Source organism: Hemiscyllium ocellatum, chromosome 16 (assembly GCF_020745735.1).
Source record: "Hemiscyllium ocellatum isolate sHemOce1 chromosome 16, sHemOce1.pat.X.cur, whole genome shotgun sequence".
Lineage (NCBI taxonomy): Eukaryota > Metazoa > Chordata > Chondrichthyes > Orectolobiformes > Hemiscylliidae > Hemiscyllium > Hemiscyllium ocellatum.
This window is the reverse complement of record NC_083416.1, coordinates 40,215,205-40,239,655: the sequence shown is the minus strand read 5'-3', so window position 1 is coordinate 40,239,655 and position 24,451 is coordinate 40,215,205. Positions and strand designations below refer to the sequence as shown.

The 24,451-nt window shown below is 40.4% G+C and overlaps 1 protein-coding gene across 1 annotated transcript in view; it reads left to right on the top strand.

Annotated features, from left to right (window-relative positions):
• LOC132823558 (glutamate receptor ionotropic, delta-2-like) overlaps positions 1-24,451 on the top strand; it is a 536,033-nt gene that overhangs the window by 77,380 nt on the left and 434,202 nt on the right. Inside the window, exon 2 of the mRNA XM_060837503.1 lies at positions 1,518-1,673. Coding sequence (XP_060693486.1) covers positions 1,518-1,673 — 156 coding nt within the window. The remainder of the gene's footprint in view (positions 1-1,517; positions 1,674-24,451) is intronic.

Below are 24,451 nucleotides of genomic sequence, written 5' to 3'. Positions count from 1 at the left end.
TTCACACTCCACCTTACTTGGGATCACATAACATGTTACTGAAAGCATACTCCACTGTTGCAATCTAATAACCTGATGTTAACACAGACACTTAAGTGCATGAATATAATGTTTGTACATAATAGTTAGCTGTAATAGACATGTGTTAGATTCTTTAATATCACAAAATGTTGCCAGAAATAATGTAAGCAGTGCCATAACAGGTCAAAGCACCCAATTTGAGGCAAATTCAACTCATTGTTGACTGCAAAAAGCAAATTCAATTTTGATTCTCGTGCTAATAATGTGGAAAGCCTTAAACTTTTGCATATTTCTGATAAACTTATTATGCTTTATGTTGAATGTCTTGGTCAAAACTTTGACTACATTTTTTTAGGTAATGGCCCAACAGGTTTATTTGGAAGCACTAGCTTTTGAAGCTCATTCATCAGGTGGTTGTGCAGAATAAGACCATAAGACACAGAATTTATAGCCACAGTATAGTATCATAGAAATGTAATGATACATTAAACAATTTTAATCTTTAATCTTTTAGAATGGGATGTGCTGGTTTCTGTTCTTTGATATTGTAAATCCCAGAACTTCTTTTAAATTACATTTTCATCCATCTCTGGCTTTTCTGACAATTGGTGCCATCTCAACTCAGACAATCCATTAAGGTGTGAGGTCTGTCTATGTCCCAATGTTGAGTCAAGCTCTCTGTCATATGCACATACATGCATATACACCCCACACTCACACCACGCAAGCACCCTCTCACAGGCATACACCTCATCGCACTCTCACACACATATACACACACTCTACCACATGCAGTCACACCCACACGCACGTACTCACATGCACATACTCACTCTGTCTCTCCTACACGTGCACACATATAAGTTTCTGGGGTGAATTTGTTTTTTGCAGAATTACATTTTAATTTGCTCTAAAACTTCATGAATCCATGAATGACTCTGTAAATACCACTTTACAAGTAGAATCAGTTTGACTCATATTAAAGAGGAGTGTGAGACCATTATTATTTTAGCCATACATATCAAAGATCAGAAATCAGCACATCCCATTCTAAAAGATGAAAGCCTGAATCTAAAATTGTTTAATATACAATTACATCTCATGAAACTGTACTGTGGCTATAAATTATGGTCTCATTCTCCACAACCACCTGATGAATGAGCAGTGCTCCGAAAGCCAGTGTTTCAAAATAAACCTGGTATTGTCCAAACTGGTCCAACACCGGGCAGCTCCAAGTCATACTTTGTTTAAGAAATACTTCATTTGAATTAATTAATATAACAGAAAAGTCAATGTGACTAATATGCAAGTAAATTCTTGTTGTGTAGGAATGCAAGTCCGCCACCATACTTAAAGATTATTGATTCAGTTGATTCTTTACTTTTTTCAAATTCATGGCATTCATATAATATTAAGCTAATTAACAAATAATTTTGATTCATTGACTAAGTACACTCAAGTAAATGGGTTTGTATCAATATTTTTCCCTTCTTCAGGTGCAATTTTTGAGGAATCTGCAAGAAAGGATGACAAAATGTTTCGATTAGCTGTGGCTGAAATGAACATGAATGAAGAAATACTACAAAACGAAAAGATAACATTCTCTGTCAGATTTGTTGATTCCAACAATCCATTTCAAGCTGTTCAAGAGGGTGAGCCACCAGTTTTTCAGCTATTTATCTCATTAACCTTTAGTGTGGGGAGATTGTTGCTGTTTTTGTCCATGTTTTAAAATTTCTTATCTTATAGGTTTCATTTTTGTTGATGGAACTCAATGTTGTGAAAGGTTAATTGTCAGCTGGAAATTGATTTATTTTGAAGAAACCATTCTGGCATTATTTATTGATTTGCAGAGTGAAAATTGTCTAAAATTTCTACATTTGTGATTCAGCGCTGTCTCTTTTTAGATTGAAAAAATTAGGTTGAAAATAAATAAAATGAGGTAAAGAATGAAATCATTTGTAGTAATCTGAAACAAATTGCCTTGTTTTTCAGACCTTAGTTAAAACTAAACCTTGTTTTACACACTGCATGCTTTCTATTTTTCCTTATTTACTTTTGTTGTGAAAATTAGACATGATTATCTATACTTGCTATAGATATAGATACTAGCTGCAATTATGATTTGGAGATTCCGGTGTTGGACTAGGGTGTACAAAGTTAAAAATCACACAACACCAGGTTATAGTCCAACAGGTTTAATTGGACGCACACTAGCTTTCGAAGTGACGCTCCTTCTTTCATGTGTAAATCACAAAACCTCTTTTTTATAATGCAACTTTTTAATAAAAAGGTTTTGTAATTTACACATGAAAGAAGTGAAACTATCACTGTATTCTAACAGATAACAGACAATCAATTTTTCAATGTAAAATTTCAGTTACATCACACTGTAAATGTTTGCTATAAACTCTGTTGTAGGATTGAGCCTCAACTATCACCTGATAAAGGAGCGTCGCTCCGAAAGCTAGTGTGCTTCCTATTAAACCTGTTGAACTATAACCTGGTGTTGTGTAATTTCTAGCTGCAATTAAATTCTGAACAAACTATTCACTAAGTTGACCACATCATCAGTCCCTATGCCTTTTTTCCACTTCCTATTCAGTAGGAGTGTCCTTGCCTGCTTCCACTAACAATTGTCTGGTCATAACAAGAGATTTTCCTTCAGTGGCTGACCATCCAATTTTCCCATAGCTACTTCTTGAGTTTCCCCAGAATCTATCTTTTGTCTTTTCCTATTTTGTACCTGCAGTTCCCCTTTACCAATATCACCTGAAGACATGACATGAGATTCCAATGATAATTCCACCTCTGCTATCTCTCTTGTCCCATGCACCAAATTTGTTGTTGGGCTGTTTGACATCCAGTCCTTGCTGTGCATGAATTTCCTCTAGTTGGCAAGGTGTAAATCTTTGTCTTTGGGCCCCATCTTGATCTGTTTCCTTACCACCAATTCTATTCCTCTCTCTGAACTGGCCTGTTTGAGACATAGAAAAACTTCTGGAAATACTCAGCAGATCCGACAACATCCATAGAGAGATAAACAGATTCAACGTAAACTCTACAGTGTGGCAACAGGCCCTTCCGCCCAACAAGTCCACATCAACCCTGTGAAGAATAACCCACCCAGACCCATTTACCCTTGACTAATGTACCTAACCTACACATCCCTGAACACGATGGGCAATTTAGCATGGCCAATTCACCCAACCTGCACATCTTTGAATTGTGGTAGTAAAGCGGACCACCCAGAGGAAACCCATGCAGACGCAAGGAGAATATGCAAACTTCACACAGACTTTTGCCCAAGGCTGGAATTGAACCTGGGTCCCTGCCACTTTAGGCAACAGTGCTAACCACTGAGTCACCATGCCACCTCAGGTCATGAAAGTTCACCTTCCCAATACATCTGTGGCAATGGAGTTTGCCTACTGTCTACCGGATGGAAACTGTTGTGGCCATGTTGTGCAAAACTCCCAAAATGTATACAGATCAATACTTTTGATGAATTAACTTGTCAATGGCTCCGGAATAGACTGTTTGGCATAAACATTAATCCATATAAGTCAAGGAGGGGTGGTGGTGAAATAGATGACAGTTATAATGTACTTTAACAACATTATGCATTGGACAGATTCTGTAATTTGGTTTTGCTTTTAAGTGATACAATTTGATTATATATTTTATTTGATCACTTTAAAGAACTACTTACTATCGTTGAAAAGAATAAATATAATTTCATATAAATTATTGTTCATAAGTGGCTTCAAATTAAGCTGTGTTCCTTGTGTTCTTCATTTATTACTTCCTCTTAAAAACTTTTTTTTGTCAGTAAGAGGAAATTAAAAGTCTTTTTTCTTACCAAGCTTATTTATTACTAGTGAGCAGGATCTGATCAATTATAAGTGAATCTCCTCTGAAGTTACGTAATGGTAGAAAGATATCCATTGCTATGTCTTTGTGCTGGTCCTATTTGTTACTCTAACTGTCTTTTATGCTGTTCCCTCAGCGCAGAAATGATTTAGTGCTAGATTATCAGCCGCTTTATGATGTGGACCTTTAACCCAATATAAACAAGAGCCACTTCACTTTAAACACTTCCATACGATATTTAAGATTTTGGCATAAGCAATAAAGCCACATTGGTAGCCTACACAAGAAATCAGTTGAGTGTTTTTGCAATGTTTGGAAAATGTTTCAATATTTATTTTGCTTTATTGTCTACCTTTTGTATATGAAACAGAAGAAACATTAAAAAGTCTCCTTAATTTCATTGCAATATTAATATTTGAATTGGTTTACTTTCTGCAACATAACACAAACATAATTTTGATGGTTTCCAAAAAACAATTTACTTTGCAGAATGTCAGAAAATTAGCCAGGTATGCTGTGTCTACAAATAAACAGGACAAATCCGTTCCATCAATTGTCAATCCATCAATCTGGGCTGGATCATCCATAAAATAAGGAATGTGCCATTCAGTGTTATCAGGTGACAGTTCCTCATCAAAAACTGAAAAAGAATGGATCAGGGTACTTTCTAGATGATATATGGTAACATACAGTAGATATCTAAAGAGACTTGGTGGTTCAGATGTCTAGATCTTTAAATGTCATGAACAACTGCAGAAAATAATGCAGAAGGCTAATGGAATGCTGTCATTTACATCTAAAGGATTAAGTACAAGGATGCAAAAGTTATGCTGCAGCTGTCCAAAAGTCTGGTGAGACCCCATTTGAAGAACTGAGAGTAGATCTGGGCTCCACACTTCAGAAACGGAGGAAGTATAGTGTAGGTTTACAAGAATAATACCTGGACTTCAGTGGTGAAGTTATGAAGACAGATTATGCAAATTAGGCCTCCTTTCTCTCGCATTTAGAAGATTAAAGGGTGATCTGATCAAAGTCTTCAAGATGTTAACAGGAAAAGACAGAATAGATAAATTATTTACACCAGTTGGAAACTCTAGAAGAAGGGGACAACATCTGTGAATTAGAGCCAGACCATACAGAAGAGATGTTAGAATGCACTTATACAAAAAGGGTCGTAGATGTTTGGAACTGTCTTCCACAAATGGCAGTGTTTGCAGGATCAGTTGTTAATTTTAACTGTAAGATAGATTTTATTTATTAAGCAAAGGTTTTAAGTGATGTGGGCCAAATTCAGGTATATGGGGTTATACCTGACAAAGGAGCAGCACTCCGAAAGCTAGTAATTTTAAATAAACCTTTTGGACTTTAACCTCATGCAATGTGACTTCTGACCATGATCTTATTGAATGGTAGAACGGGCTCAAGGGGCTGAATGGCCTGCTCCTGTTCCTGTGTTCCTGTGCTCACTTTGAATTCTGTTAGTGCGACTAGAGACTCCACCTCCACGAATCTAAAGAATTCTAGAGATGCATTGAAAGTGACCGCCCTTAATATCAAGTCTATATTTGACCAAGAGTAGCATCAAGGAACCCTCTTTAAATTGAAGTCATTGGGCGTCATAGAGTAAGCTTATCATGTAAAGAGTCATAATGAGAACAAAACATAATTGTAGTTGTTGGATGTGAATCACCTCAGTCTCAGGACTTCTCTGCACAAATTTCTAAAGTAATGTCCTAGGTCCCTCCATCTGCAGCTGCTTCATCAATGAGTTTTCCTTTATCACAATGTGAGAAGTGAGGATTTTTTAAAAAGTAAATGTTCAGATCATTGCAGTTTTCAATCATTCATGATTCTTATATACTGAAGCAATCTGCATCTGCATACATTAATCCCTGGACAATATTCAGGGTTGGGTTGATTCATTCCTGATGAAGGGCTTATGCCTGAAACGTCAATTTACCTGCTTCTCGGATGCTGCCTGACCTGCTGTGCTTTTTCAGCACCACGCTCTCGACTCTGATCTCTAGCATCTGCAGTCCTCATTTTCTCCTCCTTGGGTTGATAAGTGGCAATGTACAATGCAAGTGCCAGACAATGACAATCTCTATTATAGAGTTTAACCATCATCCCTTGACCTCAATAGCATTGCCATTTCTGAATTCTCTGGTAGCAACAATCTAAAGGTTTCCATGAACCAGAAATTTAATGTGACCAGTTGCATAACTATTACAGCTATAGGAACAATCAGAGGCTGGGTATTCTGCAGAAAGAAATACAAGGCAGAAGTTGGGACTATAATGAAAGACTCCCCATTTCTCTGAATGAGCGCACCTCCAATAACCCTCACAATGCTTGACAATATCCAAGACAAAATAGTCTGTGTGTTTGAAATGGTATTCACCACCTTTTACATTCACTGTCTCTCTATCATGAGTGCACCACAGCTGCAGCGTATACCATCTAAATGATGCGTTTACCAAAAATCCCTCACAGCACCTCCTAAATGTAGAACTGTTGGTAGCCTAAAATCACAAGGGTAACATAGAGAATGGGGACACCAAATCTTCAACTTCTCCTCCAAATTACACAGCTTCCTCACTTCAAAATGCATTAATATACATTCATTATTGTTTGGTCAGAATCATGGAATTCCCTCCCTGATTGTATTGAGTACTTACACTGCACAGAATGTAGTGGTTAGGTGGCTACCAATACAATTTAAATGGCAATTATACATGAGCAATAAATGATGGCCTCAATTGCAGTCACACCCAGATTCCATGACCAAGTTTGTTTTAAAAGTAATTTCACTGGATTAAATAAGTCTTTTTGGCAATCAATTGAAATCTTTGTCAAATTAAAACATGTCTTCTTTATTTCATAATGGATTAGTTATTGTGGCTCAAGTTTTATCATTAACCCCAAATGAGTCACTTTGTTTCCAAGAGGGTTATCAATTTTATCTATTGTCATTCCACAAACTGTACACCAACTAGACAGTTTCATGCAGATTAACCTACCAACAAATATAAATGAAAGGACTTGGAGGTGGGGAGGTGAGTAAACATTGTAATTCTTGTAATTCATTTGTTAGTTAATTATTTATGCAACTATTTCATGTTTAAAGAACACATTGACTGTCTGGCACTGCTTAACAAATATATGGTGAAATCAATTGTTGCAGCAAAGATGCAACTGATGCTTCAGGAATATTCACATGCTTCAAGTGTATATGACATTTGAACTAAATTCAGGCAGGTTCGCTCATATTGGTGATATTACTGAAATACAATATAGAAGCCAGCACAGATGATCTTAAGAGATATGTTCATAGTCCCTTTAAAGAAAATAGGGAATGTAAATTCAGTTAAATATATCTGTATTGATAGTAGTCACCGCAAAACTATCGAACAAATGTTACTTCTCCAAATATGTTTTTTTGTGGAAGGCAGTCTGCTGTCCTTACCCATATCTGGCTGGCCTATATGTTACAACAGCAATATTGGTGTGCCTTGCATTAAAAAATATGCAATACACGCTGACCTTGCCAGTGACATCCACAAACTGAATGAATAAACATTCTGAGAATTATGCAGCTTGTTTACAGTTCTTTAAATATTGATTAGGGTTTTTAAAATAGTAAACTAACACTAAATCAACTTGTTTCTTTGCAAACATGTTCCAATTACCAACTTTACTCTGGTGCTATCCTGTATGTAGTGGAAGATCACAGAGATCTGTGCTGGGACCACAGTTATTTACAATATATATTTAATGACTTGGATGAGGGAAGTGAATGCAATGTAGACTAGGTTATCAACTTTGGTAGGAAGAATAGTGGGACTGAGAATGATTTAGATGGAGAAAGACTGCAGAAAGCTGCAGCAGAGAGAGATTTGGTGCTTCTCATTCATAATTTACAAAAACAATGGTACAAAAGATCATAGGGAAGGCACATGGCAGGTTGGTTTTTATTTCAAAGGTGAAGCAGAGTAAAAGTAGGAATGTCTTGCTAAAATAAGGCTAGTCAGAGCACATCGATAGCTGTGAACAGTTTAGATCCCCTTTTCAAAGGAAAGATGTTGTGGCATTGGACACAGAGAAGATGCATTAGGTTGACCCTGGCTATAGAGGAAATAGTTAGATTTTTAATAAGTAAGGGAATCAAGCATTATGGGGAAAAGGAAGACTTGTCAGATCAGCCATGATCCTATTGAATGGCAGAGCTGTCTCGATAGAGCAAATAGACTACTACTTCCCCTAAATCCTATCAGAGCATAGAAACCTTTTTGTATACAGACATCATTCCAGACAGCTATTTAAACCGGTGATAATTCTATGTTGGAAGAAATCCTTTGTATAGTGGACACTCTGATAAAAGAATCTTTTATTTGAAATGTAGTTACTTACTGTTATCCTTGCATTATCTTTGAACTAGAGGATCACCCTGTTTTATCTTCTTTATGCTTCTGGCTACTGCATCACGACAGCTAGATGTAACTTTCTCTTGAGCTCTGGCTTGCATCTATGCCTTTCAATTTTTCAAGATCTGAATCATGTCTCCCTCCAGTACAATTTACTTTCTCAGTAGGCTTTGTTTAGAAAATCCCTAAAACCTGTGGAAATATTTATTTACAATTCCTGTTTCATGTCTCCATTCAATCTGAGTTGAAAGCAATGGAGTCACTGTATAAACTCCGTGAAATTTTGATGATGCAATCCTGCGAGTTAAAATAGTAGCCCAGTATAGATTGCAATTCTTCAATTTTAACAACTTAAAGTTTGGTTTGTCTGGTTTCCCAGTTTACTGTGCATTAACTACGGGCTGAATCTATTTCTTCTTGGTTAAGTCTGAGGTGTGTCGAACAATTTTTAAGGGTTTATCAAAATGACGCCTGGCATATTTTCTTGCTGTGTCTTACCAAGCCTAACTATTAAAAGTCTCCCCTATCCCTGGGGTATCCTTTTCAATAAGTCCCTGCCACGACATGACATGTGCCTTTCCTGCAATAACTCGGCACTCATCACAATTACCCTCATCATCCTTGGTGCAAATTCCTGGTGCATCTTTAAAAGTCTGGAGTGCAACCACACAAACATTGTCAGTCTGGAGCTGCACCCTGGTTAATTCCTAGACATTCACCCCAGACAAGTAAAACAAGGGGAAATTGGTGTCCCATTTTGCAGGCAGAGACTGAGAGGTCCTGTTGAATTGCGTGGTATTTGGGCCAACATCTCAGTTGCCCCCAAGACCAGCAGGGGAGGTCAAGACACCAGACCTTGCCAGCCTAGTTCAAGGTTGCCACCCAGGTCAGTACAGTCACAGTCACCTGGAGTAATGACGGCAATGTAGGAAGAAGGTCAATGACCTCTCTGCTCTGCCAGTGTGAGCGCCACACTTTCTCTCTGATACATCACACTCACTCTGTCTCTGCTACTGTGTCCACATTTCATCAAGGCTCATGTTATAATACTCTAAATGTTGTCTGTAATGTTTTTCTCACACCTGTCACCCACTGATTCCTCAGCAGCAGTAGCCTGCATGCCTTCTGAGCTGGCTACTCATTTTTCCTGGGAGAGTTCTCTAAGAGCTGTGCCTCCTGCCTTTATCTCCAGTAATACCTGCCCCACATTCCAGGAATGAAAACAGCTCACATTAGGGCTAAAAGAATCAAGACAGAAGGTGGCTTGCCTGGTATTCAATTCCTCTCCCCTTATGTAGAGAGTATCTGACTCTGACTGACTGTGACCAGACCCTGGGATTAGTTTTAGAGATGGCCTTTGATCATTTTGATATATCCCCTGGGTGAAGATTATTCTCCTTGAACTGATTGAGGCTTGCTGACAATCTTGACAGTTTTCCTGCTTTTGTATTTGTATTAAATAGCAAGGCAAGATAGAGGTAATGTGAGCTTTATATTTCTGGCTGAGAGGACAAAGCACAAAATTACAAAACAATGCAAGGCAAGATTGCTGTTAGAGTCAGGTATGTTCAGAGTGAGTGAGTGAGTCATGACAGCAAGCTACAGGTTGGAGATGCAACCTGGTCCAATCCATGAGCTGGGTGCATGTGCCTGACTGCATATTGTCCTTGCTGCAACTTTATCAAAATAGTTGCCAGTGCAGCTTGAGGCAGAGCATCAAAGTGCAGAAGTGTCCAATAAAGTAGATCAGAGAGATGCTGGGAAGGTTCTCAGGGGCACATATTGGATGACAATTTCTGTGGATATGGTGTGTGTCCAGTCGATGTCCATGGAGCACGTCTTGAGATGTTGCTCAGTGTCCAACATTGAGGTCCTTTGAAGCAAGAGGTGGGCTGAAGTTCCTAGGTAACTCTGACTTCCATGCCAAGAATTCTCTGTATCTAGCTCGTTCAGAGCTTTTTGTCATATGGAAAATTGAATATTGATGAGCTGAATTGTGGCATGTTTAAAATGTTTAATAAGCTATAATTCTCTTTAATTGACAATTTACCATTGCTTAGTATGAAACTTACCTCATCACTTGGTTAATGCATTAAAGGGGCAGCAAGTTGCTCCTAACATCAAGTTAGGCCTTGACAGACTTCTTGCCTTCCACAAATCTCACCAAAGGCATATTGATCAGATCTTTATAAAGGAGGGCCTAGAGCATATGGATGTAGATAATTCTCCGGGACCTGATCTAAAGTAGCCCAGAACATTATGAGAAGTAAGAGAGGAAATTAGGAGACCCCTTGCAGAAATATTTGCATCATCTGTAAGTACAAGTGACATGCCTGATGACTGGAGGGAACTATAGACCTGTGAGTCTGACTTTGATTGTGGGGAGGTGGTGGAGGTGAATATAAAAGATAAGATTTACGGAGGTTTAGAGAGGCAAAATTTGACTAAAAATAATCAGCATGGTTTTGTGTGAGGTAAATCATGTCTCATTGTGTTTTTGAGGAAGTTACCAAAAAGATTGATGATTGCAGAACAATAGACATTGTTTACTTTGATTTTAGTTAAGCCTGTGACAAGGTTCTGCATGGTATGTTAATTAGTAAGGTTAGTAAGGCAAGTAATGAGCTTGCCAATTGGATGCATACATGGTTTAATGGCAGGAGACAGACAGTAATGGTGGAGAGTTGCTTTTTGGACTGGAGGCATGTGCCCAGCAGTGTTCCACAGGGATTGCTTCTGGGCTCTCTTTTGTTTGTTATTATATAAATGAGATGAGAATATAGAAGGCATGGTTAGTAAGTTTGGGGACGACACCGAAATTGGTGGCATTACAGACAGTGAAGAAGGTTTTCTAAGATTACAAAAGGATCTTGATCAGATGGGTCAATGGCCTGAATAATAGCAGCTGGAGTTCAATCTGGATAAATGCATTTTGGTACAATAAACAAGGGTAGAGCTTACATAATTAATGTTAGGCCCTTTGATAATGCTGTAGGACAAAGGGACCTGGGGTGCAGGTATATGATTCTTTGATGTTTGTGACACATACAAGCAGGGTGATTAAAAAGGCTCTTGGCACACTTGCCTTCATTGCTCAGTCCCTTGAGTATAGGAGTTGGGAAGTCATGTTGAGGTTGTACAGATCATTAGCGAGGTCTCTTCTGGATTACTCTGTCCAGTTCTGGTCACCCAGTTATAGGAAGGGTATTATTAAGCTAGCGAGAGTTCAGAAGAGATGTTGCTGGGTATGGAATAGACATAACAGTCTGATTGGCTCTTCAACCACTAGTGATGGCAAGTGAGGAAGATGTTGAGGGGTTAGTATTATTGAAAATGCCCTGCCCACACTTGCAAAAAAAACCCTACATTGTGGCCATCAATTAAAGACCTTACTCCTCATAAAATACTCCACTTGCTAAATGAATCCATCTCTCTCCTAGGAAACTGTGTGAAGCTAAAAGTTGTGCTGTAAATTGTGGTGTCGTATTTGACTGTCCGGGGTGGTTCTGTCTACATTCACTCCGGCACCCCCTCCTCAGATTCCTTCTCTGCTGACCTGATCTACTTCCCCTGCTAAACCTATTCACCTCGCTTTTCCATGAAGATCCTCCTTAAATATTGACATGTGTTTTGCCAACTCTCCTTTATAGCTGCTGAAAGCCTCAATCAAACTTCATTGCTCCCCCTCAGTGGAGCCAGGGTCCAGTGTGGACTGAAAGTTATTTCTGTGATGCTGAACATTTTATTTCTGTATTGTTTAAATCTTGTAACTAAATAAGCTAGGTACATTAGTATCTAAGTCGGTGCTGTAATTGGTAACGTATAAACTTTTCAGTCTATTCTTTGAGTTTATGTGACACTAAAGGCTATTCTATTCTATTTGCAATTATATGTACGTTTTAATTCTTTTAAGGAATGTAGGTGTCACTGACTGAGCTAGCATTCTTGGCACAACCCCCCAGTTGCTCTTGAGAAGGTAGTGGTGAGCTGTCTTCTTGAACCACTGCAGTCCATATGCTGTAGGTAGACAATGCTATTAGGGATGGAGTTCCAGGATTTTGAACCAGTGCATTTAAGGAACAGCAATTATATTCCCAAGTCGGAGTGGTGAATGGCTTCAAAGGGATCTTGTAAGTGATTGTATTCCTATGTATTGAAGGAGGCTCGGTGAATGTCCGCAGTGTATCTTGTCGATGGTACACACTGATAATGAATATCAATGGGGCAGCAAGTAAATGTTCATGGATGTGGTAAACCCCAGAATGTTGGTAGTGAAGAAGTCAGCAAATGTTGGTTGTTTAGGGGCATAGCTAAGATTATCTCTTGTTGAAGATTGTCATTGCCTGACACTGATACTATTGTTAGAATGTTGTCAGGGTCAAAATCTTTGCGGTATCCAGTGCCTCTAGTCATTTCTTGATATCATGTGAAGTGAATTGAATTGGTTAAAGACTGGCACCTGTGATGTTGGGAACGTCTGGAGGAGGCCAAAGTGGACCATCCACTCAGGACATTTGGCTGGAGATGGTTGTAAATGGTTCAGCTTTATTTTTTGCACTGATGTTCTTGGGTCCTTCATTATTGAGAATGGGGATAGTTGTGGAGCCTCCTCCTTCAGTGAGTTTTTCAGGATATGGCAGAACTGTAGAGCTTTCTTCACCATGACACCCATCAGCTGTCTATCTGTTCCTTTATTTCCCATCAGCATTGACATTTGCTCATTTGAAACTTTTATTCTAGAATTGCTTTGCTGAAGTTTATTTTCCATTGAGACCCACCTTAAATATCAAAACGTAGGGTATTTTCCCATCTCTCCTAATATGTCTTTATTTGCTTTTTGGGTGACTTCTTGTTTTGATCCTTTTAATTCCCTTTAATAAGCCTGGAGCCATGAAGGGGTATTTGACTTTACAGTTGCTCTGGATTTTCCTGTCAGAGAATTCCAGTCTGATAAGAAGAGGAAGAAACAGCTGCCAGTGAATCGACAAAAGATTGATGGAAGCTTTGTCAAAAAGATCCTTAAGAGTGCATTTATTATGTCTCACAATCAGCATGTCAGCATAGCTTTAAGAGACACGCTCAAGATATCAACACTTTATTACAGCATGTGACCTGTGAGTATAAAGATCTCAGGGGGTAGAATCCTTATGGTTCAGAAGGTCAGGGTTCAAGGTCCACCTGACCCGATGTTGTGCCAAAATATGTCTGGTTAAGTTGATTGAAACATCTTAGCCTGGATCACTTGAAGCATCACATGCTTGTGAGAGTATGCTACTCAGAGGTAATAAATTAGCTTAATACTGGCCCAGACTCTTGTATTTGCCTGTGAATGTAATATTTGCATATTGCTGTGAGCAATAATAAATTTCTGTTGGATTCTTCAATACCATGATATCCAGGCCCAGTTTCTTAAGTTATGAGGGATGACATGAGCAGTTCTGCATCAGCTAAAGTATTATATGGAAGACAAAATCACATCAATGAAATGTCATGGTCTCAAGACAACAAACCTGTGGTAATTTAGCAGAGCTGAAAATGTGTTGCTGGTTAAAGCGCAGCAGGTCAGGCAGCATCCAAGGAACAGGAAATTCGACGTTTCCGGCACAAGCCCTTCATCAGGAATGAGGAAAGTGTGTCCAGCAGGCTAAGATAAAAGGTAGGGAGGAGGGACTTGGGGGAGGGGCGATGGAGATGTGATAGGTGGAAGGAGGTCAAGGTGAGGGTGATAGGCCGGAGTGGGGTGGGGGCGGAGAGGTCAGGAAGAAAATTTGCAGGTTAGGAGGGCGGTGCTGAGTTCGAGGGAATCGACTGAGACAAGGTGGGGGGAGGGGAAATGAGGAAACTGGAGAAATCTGAGTTCATCCCTTGTGGTTGGAGGGTTCCTCCAAAATTTTTACTCGGTAATTTAGCAGAGTATTGTATAAAGATCCCTTTTATGAGATAGGATTCTCTTGCATTCTGCAGTGAAACCAACAACCACCTGTGAAAGCCATAAGCTACCCTTCTCTGTCAATTTCACCGTAGCCTTAAATGGCTGACTGTGTACCTTTTATTCCAAGTTTCTAGGCACTATATCAGTAGCATTAGCCTCGGTGCAGTTCATGTTTGCATAAGCTGTGACTGTTTCCATGTTTGCTGCAGGAAATATCAGGAAGAAATAAAATAGGGCAGCAGGATTTGTACAGATTACCGGCTTTCTCTAAGAGTGGAATGCCATTTGATGCCACTTATTAACCAGTAGGATCTATTGTTTTTTGACTCTTAATGAGCCAATGATGTGCATTTACCAGCAACTGATCACAAAGGTATGTACCATTAATCTGGAAGCTACCATGATCATACACTGAATTTCCACTTTCTCCTTGCACTTTCACCCTTCAGTCTTCATCCCATTCTCAACCACTGAATGGGGTATTTAAAAAAGGTTGTATAGAGGCAAGGACACACCTCTACATATTTGCTTTCTGACTTCATTTGGAAGCTTACCCTCTTTGGTGAGACTCTGATTAAGGGGAAGAGGGCAGTCTGTCGATTGTGATCTTATTTGAGTGACAGAAAGTGAGGACTGCAGATGCTGGAGATCAGAATCGAGAGGGTGGTACTGGAAAAGCACAGCAAGTCAGGCAGCATCCAAGGAGCAGAAGAATTGATGTTTCGGACATAAGCAATCTGAGCAGCAGTCCATGGATATATTTAAGAATCTCAAGCCAGGTTTTGCCTCAGATAATTTTCTAAAATCCATAACGTTGCTTTTGTCTTTTGGCTGAAAAGGAGAAAAAAAACATTCAGGCTGTTAAAAGCTGTTTACAATCTGCGGCAAAATTTGCTTTTGCTTCTCCTAATCACCTCTGGGAAACTCTTTATCTTGATAGACAAAAGTAAGATAAGCAGAAGCTAGGATAGGTCTCCTACCACCTTCCCCAGACAGTTATTCTCCTTGTCTTGCCCACATTTCATGATGGGAACTGGCCCAGAATTAAATGTTCAAATGAAGGATATAAATCTAATATTTTCTTAATCGCTTGGAGTTGCTTTCCTTTTTTTAATTATGTCATTTTCAGAAGAGACATAACAATTTAAAATGGCCACTGTTCAAAATTTATTTGCTCCATCACACACACATTTTATTATTATTTTGTGGGATTGCTGAACCATGTTCCATTTGAGATTTAATGGAGGGTAAGTTAAACACCAAGAGTCATTTTTCAGCAGCTATTGAAGATTCTGGTTTTTTTTGTATTTTAAAAATGCTTGTTATTGAACAGTTTTGAAGTTCATTTTAGAAACTGTAAATACTCATATTACATGCTTCAGGACAAGCCATAATCAGGACATGAAAACATTTTCTGTAAAAAATATATCTCTGCTTTAAATATCTAAACTTTCTAAGATTGTGACCTTCTGCATTTCTATATATGCTTTGCTTGCATTTGTTGTATCAGTGTTTCACACGAATTCTAATAAATTTCTCCTTGTTCTACATTTCCTATTTATTCTTATAATGGTTAATATCTCAAATACTTATCCTTATTTTAAGTAGCAGAAAAAAAAACAATTCCATGGAAGTTCTCATCCTAACCTCATCATTCCTTCATTTTTATTGGTCCTTTAGTGTGTTATGTACCATATATTTATTAAGTGGAGTAGAAATCTTTGTACAAATATTTAAGCATTTACTATACATTTGATGGTACACATTACCTGCAATTGCAGATAGGCTTGCAGATTAGACAGGCAGGTAGGTGGCTGATGGAATTCAATACAGAGAAGCGAGAAGTGATGTATTTTGTTAGACAGTTCTAAAGAGTGAGCAAGGATAGAGGGAGCTCAGATTTCATGCATATTGATCTTTGAAGATAGACGGTGGATTGATGTCGTGGTTTGCAGAGGGTATTGATAGCATGCCTTCATAAAGAGATATTGGGACATCTTCAGTTCTAATGTCTTGTCGAGTGAAATTCATGGTGCTTGGTCTGAAACAGAACAACTTTTATCATCCAATCTTTCACTCTTCATGTCATTAATTATGCATTCAAGCTGTTGGAAACCTTTCTTGGGATCTGTGTAACTAGAGAGGCAGAAATGCTAGCCATTGCTGGACCTTACGACCTTCAAACTTCTGGTGTCATATTGAAAGACATACTACTTCAGACACTGAAGGCCAGGAATGATCTGCCACACTGTAGCATTCAAATATATACTTAGAACATGACCCAGAAGAAAACAAAGCTAGCTCTCCACTTTGTAAACAGGAAGTTGGATGTCTATGTGATTGGGATGGTAGAGAGGAGGGCAGTCATCTTCCTAGCTGACTGCCATGTCGCTGGACACGTTACAACCCTTGGTCAATGTTGTGTCCCAAATAAAATGGAGTGGCCGGCACTGCAAGGAGAAAGTCTGGGAACTCCTGTGCTTTGTAAGGCTAAGTGCCAAAGACTTCTTTCCTCTAATTGACACACTATGTGGGCCATCCCTCACTCTAACTTTGTTACTGCACTCACATCTTATTAAGGCTCAGGAGCTGCAACATTCCTACATTTCCATGCATTGTGTCCACTCAACACCCACACCCACATCACCCTCCCAAACAATTAACACTTTCTGCTCTTTGCACTTCCTATTCACCTACTAGGAACACCTCACTATCTCTTCTGAATCTCACTGATTGCTTTTACATCCTTTTCCAGCATTTTCAACTTTCTCTTTGTCTCATTGCAAGAAAGAGTGATACAGCATCCCAACCGACCTACTGGCAATCCTTGAGCTGGTTGACTTGTAGGATTAACCCTGGCCCAAACACTGCACTGCAAGGAAATGAATCCCCAGGATCCTGGCAGGACCATGGCCAGTCCCTTGGATTGGTATTGGACCCTTGACTGATGTTGGTGGTGACACTTAACTACAATACTCCTTCACTCCACTCAAAACTGTTCTACTTTGACTTTCAGACAAGTTCATTTGTATGAAGCACGTGTGATTCATTTTCCACATGAAATGCTGCCACTTGGTGCTGGTGTGACATTGACATAACATCATGCCACACAGCGGTATAACATTAATAGCCCTGTGCTTCCCGCTGGACCAAGCTGGTTGTAATATATCCAAAATTGTTGGTGATTCTACATTGATATGTGGGAGGACAGTTATGATGATATAAGGAATCTGCAAGGGGATAGATAGGTGAGTGAATGATGGAGTTTAATGTAGGAAAGTGTGGGATTGTGCATCTTGGTAGATAAAACCAAAGGCAGGTTATTCATAAAATGGAGAGGGACTCCAAAAATGCAGTACAGAGGGACCTGGGCGTTCTTCTTCATAAAACATAAAAAGGTTAGCATGCAGGTGTAGTAAGTAATCGAGAAGACAATTTTGACATTTATTTTGACGGGTTTGGAATTTTTAAAAAAGGCAAGTCATGTTACCTTGAGAGGCTGCAACTGGAGTACTGTGTGTAGTTTTGGTCCTGTATTTAAGAAAGGATATATTGGCATTGGCAGCTATTCAAAAGAGATTTACGAGACTGATTCCAGTATGAATGGGGTTAACTTATGAAGAATAGCTAAACAGGTTAGGCCTACATTCATTTGAATTTAGTAAAATGTGGAGTGATCTTTTTGAAACATATAAAATGATGTGGGGATATGACAGGGTAGGATGTTGAAAAGATGCTTCACAAGGATGGACATAGTTGCAGAATATGGGGACTCTTATTCAAAACTCAGATGCAAAGGAATTGCTTCTCTTGGAGGTTGTGAATATATGGAATTCTGTATCCCAGAGAGTTGTGGAGGGTAGATCATTGAAAATACTTAAAGACGAGATAGGTAGATTTTTGAAATATGAGGAGTTGAGAGCTAAGAGAAGCTGACCCAGAGGTGGAAACCCAGACGAAACCCACAGGACGGCATGGTGGCTCAGTGGTTAGCAGGTTCAATTCCAGCTCTGGGTGACGGTCTGTGTGGAGTTTGCACATTCTCCCCATGTCTGTGTGGGTTTCCCCCGGGTGTTCTGGTTTCCTCCCACAATCCAAAGATGTGCGCATTAGATAAATTGCCCACAGTGTTAAGGTATAGGTGCATTAGTTAGGGATAAAAAAAATTAGAGTGGTAGGGAATGGCTCTGGATGGGTTACTCTTTGGAGGGTTGGTGTGCACTTGTTGGGCTGAAGGGTCTGTTTCCACACTGTAGGGATTCTATGATTCTGGCATCAAAGAAGAGTTGAGGTCTGAGGCAGATCAGCCAAGATCTTGTGGAATGGCATTTCTGGCTTGAGGGGCTGAATGACCAACTCTAGTCCTATTTCTTATGTTCTTATGTTTTTTAAATCAGACTCCAGAATAGTTCTATGGAGAATATATGGAAGCAACAGGGCAACCCATCTGCAAACAGTGGAAACTAATTCAGCGAGCTACTTGTTCTAAGCCTGACTGTAATTTACCAGAAGGCCTCTAGATCCCTGGAAACACTGGTAAACAACTCAGTACCTGTATATATGATGGCCTTCTGGTGATGGACTGGAAATCTCATGCTCCATGCAAGCTTGATCCTGAGCTTTAACAACAGCAATAGGCAGCCATTTGAAGTGGTTCCCATTCTACATTGATAATCCAGCTATATCTAAGAGACTTTTATTTCATATTTTAAAATGTTGGAAGGAGCAACATCTCTACCTTAAGGCACCCCATCTCTCATTTACCTGAAAAAAGAGTTCTCCTTCTTGTCCCAGCTGGGAGATCCTTTTGTTGGACTTGTAGCTGCAAGATCTGTTCAGCTTCCTTCACTGGATGGTGAGTCCACCCTCTGGCTATTAGTTAGCCAACTAGTGAAAACATACAGCTGCGTGACTGTACTCCACACGAACTAAGCTTTTGACTTTCATTTGCGTTCCTTGATGGTATACTGTGAAAATCTGCCGAAAGGCTTCTATGAACCAGTGTAGTCAGCCAACACAACATAATTGTTAGTCTCCCTTTCATGAAAGTATATTCATAAATGCATTTAAGACCAACTTAACCACATTTACTTTTATTAATACAACTGAAAATATTTATCAAAAAAGCAATTTTAATATCAGTGCACAGCTGTGAGTAATTTGATTTTAAATCACTGAAACTACTTGAAGGAAAAATGCAGCATTTTGCCATTTTCAATGATGTAGAACATTCACTTTCTTAGTACATTGATTTGTTTTTAATGTAACAAAAGTATTAAAAAGTTTGTGGTAATGTTTGTTCATCTAATAAAATTAGTACCACATTAAAAGCCTTCCTAACCATAATAATGAGTTAAAACTGTCCATGGCTGTGGCGATGGTGGTAAGGTGGGGTTAGGGGACCATTTTAGTGGATGAAGCATGATTCAGTGATTCAAGTGTTATTCCAGCACAATTAGTTGTGGAATTGAATAACGTAAATGGTTTTGTTACAACTCATTTAATGTTTAAAATGCCCCAATTCTTTTCCTTGTTTAGGTCTAACCTTCTGAAATGTGTTGATTTTCTACTAACATAAAGAGTGAAATTTCTACCTTAAGGTATTTAAATTGAGGAACAAGTAATGGTTTTCTTGATAGTTTTATATATGGTGCTAAATCTAACTAATGGCTGAGTAGTTCCAGTCAGAGCTATTTGTATCCTAATAGATATTGTGCAAGAAGTAACAATGTAGACAATGATGGCAGTATTTAAGATTCCCCAGCTTAAGGTATGAATGTATTTTTGTCATTAAATAAATCCATATCTGGACAGATTCACAGCAGTGCTATACTTCCAGGCATTGTTCGCTACCATCTTACTTCTACACCATTCGATCTTTTTCATTCATACACTTGAGGTTTCCCTGTCATCACCTATTTCACCAGAGACTATTGTTAGATTAGTGGTGCTGGAAGAGCACAGCAGTTCAGGCAGCATCGACAGTGCAGCAAAATCGATGTTTCGGGCAAAAGCCCTTCATCAGGAATAAAGGAATATTATTAGATTCATAATCATAGAGTCATAGAGTTATACAGCATGGAAACAGACTCCTCTGTTTATGCTGACCAGATATCCTAAACTGATCTCAGAGATTAAATGAAAATGAATATTTTCCCTTCAGGCTTTTCAATTCTGCAATGTATATGAACATTTGCAAGCTATTGCAGATCTCTGCAAGTCTCCTTCCCAAACTTTCTCGCTTTTATTTTCTTCTTTGGAGATAATGAAAGACAGAATGGCCTCTACCAAGTGGTTGGTCACCCATTGTTTAAGTTTTCTTTTCTCACTGCCAGCTCTGACCTTCTAAGCTAAATCTAGGTTAATTGCTAATTGCAATTATCTCCAGGCTTGTTTGAACTGCATTTACTTCAGCGTGTTTACTTTCTCAGGGGGGTGTCCATATTTTCTAAAGTTAAGGCATTAATTTCTAAAACTAAAAGTTATATTCTTAAAGGATATTGAACTTGATATTCACAATGATAGTCTGAATGAAGGTGAAGTAAGGTAGATATAATTGTAGTATTAGTGTTTGTAGGTGTTGGAGCAAACAGAGAAAAGAGTCCTGGTATGTTTTCTCAAGATTATAGACAGTTATGGGCAGCAGGAAAGGAAGGCTTGATGGTACTCAGAAATGTGGAGCTTTAAGGCTGTGCAGGGAATAAGAGAGTCTAATAGTTAAAACAGAGTCTATTCTTGGCAATTCTACACTGCATCCAGGCTTTAGATATCAAATATTTTCTACAACCTGATTACATATCTGTTGTTTGATTGCCTCAGTACCTATCAGCCTTTGAATCACTCACCTGTTTGCTCAACTTCTAAGCCACTGCATGAGAAAATCTGAAGATATTGTTTCAGGATTAAAGGTTTGCCCGTTACTGAATGTCCATCTGCTTTCACTGCCCTACCTTCATGATTCTATAATTGACAGCCCAGCCAGTCCAAAATAGTGGCACGGGGGCAGCTCGCAGCGATCTCTCCTGACCAAAGACGACTAAATTCCAGGAGGAACAGGAAACGCGATGTTTGCAAACACTGCTACAACACAGGAACCAGCTGAAAACGTACCTGGATGAAGAGCTGCCGAAAGAGTTGCGCGCCCTCGGCTTGCTGCGGGGACCAGGCCTCCAGTCCTCAGCCTCGCCTGATGCCGGTATCCGGGTATTGAGACATCAGAAACAGTATGTGAGGAAGCGGAAGTGCGGTAAGTGTGGATGAGTTCTCAGTGTGATGTAGAGAGCAGGCCTCCAGTCCTCAGCCTCTCCTGGTGCTATTAGCCAGCTGTTGAGTCATCAAAAGTGGTGTGTGAGGAGGTGGAAGCAGGGTAGGCGTACAGGAATTCATGACATGCTAAAAACAAACACGATCCAGCCAGCTCTCCTATTCATTCTGCTCTCCAATGTCTGCTTCCTGGACAACAAACTGAACTGCATCTGACAGTGACATGTGTCTCAGTGTGAGTTCAGAGAGTGCTGCGTCCTTGTTTTCATGGAAACATGGCTCAGTGACAGAGTTCCACACACCACCATGCAGCTAGACAGGCTCGCCTTGTTTCACGCCAACAGAAATGCAGCTCTGTGCGGTAAGGCTCGAGTTGGGGGTCGGTGCGTCTACATCAACACAAAATAGTGCAAAGAGTCCATGCTAGTCTCCAGTTACTGCTCATCACTGATGGAGTTTGTGACTGTTAGATGCAGACCATTTTGTTTGCCATGGGAATTCACTGTCATCCTTATATTGGTGGGGCGGGGGGGAGGGTGGGGAGCAGAATTCCTCCCAGTGCTAATGCTAAGGAGGCACTCTGTGAACTGTATGAAGCTATTAGCAAACTGCAGAACACACACCCTGGTGGACTGTTTATTGTTGCTGGAGATTTCAACCATCTGAATCTCAAGACTGTGCTCCCTAAGTTCCATCAGCATGTGGACTTTGTGACGAGAGAGGAGAACACGTGGATCTCGTGGATCTGGTTTACACAAACATCCCCAACGCATACAGGGCAGAGCCTCGGACTCACCTCGGCTGCTCAGACCACATCTCTGTGATACTAATCCCAGCATACAGACCGACGTTGAATGTGTCAAACCAGTTCTGGAGCAGGTGAAAACCTGACCAGCAGGAACCATTTCTGCTCTTCAAGATTGTTTTGGGTGCGCTGACTGGCGCATGACAACCGATGGCGATTCCATCAACTTAGAGGAGTACATGGTTGTGGTGATTTGCTACATTAACAAGTATATTGACGACGTTGCTGTGTCCAGGCCCATCACTTCTCCCCCAAACCAGAAGCTGTGAATGACCCCAAAGGTGTGTGCGCTGCTGAGGACACATGATTCCACCTTCAGAGCAGATGACAAGGCCGAACAACAGCGAGGGCTGACCAGACCCAGGCCATCAAAGAGGCAAAGTGTTCACACGCACAGAGAATACACAGCCACTTTCAGGACAGCGACGATATGCGGAGCATGTGGAAGGGCATCCAGGCCATTACCAACCACAGAACAGCATCTCCTGCTTGTGCTGGTGATGCCTCCCTCCCGGATGAGCTAAATGACCTTTATGCATGGGTTTGAGGGCACAAAACGACGTGGCAGCAAGGAAGACCATTCTCCCTCCCAATGACCAGGTGCTGTGCCTTACCACAACCAACGTGAGGAAAATCCTATGCAGAGTCAATCCACAAAAGGCTGCTGGACCAGATAACATCCCTGGCGTAATGTTTTGACATACTAGCATATGATCTCATGGACATCTTAAACATCTCCCTGAGCTGCACCATAGTTCCAATGTTCTTCAAGGCAGCTACCATCATTGCTGTGCCGACGAGGTTTTCAGCGCCCTGTCTCAACCATTACCACCCGGTTGCACTAAAGCTCATCACCATGAAGTGTTTCAAGTGGCTCATGATGAGGCATATTAAGACCCTGCTGCCCACCCCCCCCCCCCCCCCCCCCCCACCCCCTTACTGGACCCCCTGCAGTTGGAATATCACCCCAACTGCTGAACAGATGATGCAATTTCCACCATCTTCATCTGGCCACCTCCCACCTGGCGAAGAAGGATATCAATGTCAGATTATTGTTCATAGATTTAAGTTCTGCATTTAACGCTGTCATTCCTTAGCACCTGTTTGCAAAGCTGAGTCTGCTAGGGCTAAATACCTCCCTTTGTAACTGGTCCTGGACTTCCTGACTGAAAGTCAGTCCAGAATGGCAACAGCACCTCCAACACCATCACAGGGGGGCCCCCAGGGCTGTGGGCTCATTCCACCTCTGTTCACCCTGCTGACACATGACTGTGCAGTGATACACAGGTCAAATCACATCATCAAGTTCGCTGATGACACGACTATAGTGGGTCTCATCAGCAGGAATGACGGGTCAGCATACAGAGAGGAGGTACAGTGGCTAATGGACTGACGCAGAGACAACAACCTGTCTCGGTATGAGGACACAACGACAGAGATGGTTGTTGACTTCAGGAGGGCATAGAGTGATCACTCTCCACTGGACATCAACATCTCCCCTGTGGAGATTGTGAAGAGCACCAAGTTTCTTGGCATCTACCTGTCGGAGAATCTTACCTGATTCCTCAACACCAGCACCATAACCAAGAATGCCCATCAGCATCTGCATAGACTGAGGAAAGCCCACCTCCCACCCCCTATCCTCACCACATTCTACAGAGGGTTCACTGAGAGTACCCTGAGCTGCTGCATCACTGCCTGTTTCGGGAATTGCACACCGCGGATCATAAGACCCTATAATGGATAGTGAGGACAGCTGAGAAGATCATCAGGGTCTCTCTTACCTCCATTACAGGCACTGACACCACACGCTGCATCCGAAAGGCTAAGTGCATTGGAGAAGACCCCATACACCCCTCACTCAAACTCTTCTCCTTCCTGCCATCTGGCAGAAGGTACCGGAGCATTCAGTCTCTCACGGTCAGACTGGGCAACAGCTTCTTCCCCCAAGCCATCAGGCTCTTTAACACGGTATGATTGGACTCTTTCCCACCTGAAGTTCTTTGCACAACTTCGAATTACTGCTGGAAAAATGTCTATTAATTATCATTCTTTTATTACACTGTAACTTGTGTGTTTTACACTTTTTATGCATTTTATGCTGCCCCTTGTGTGATCATGTAGTTTGTGCTA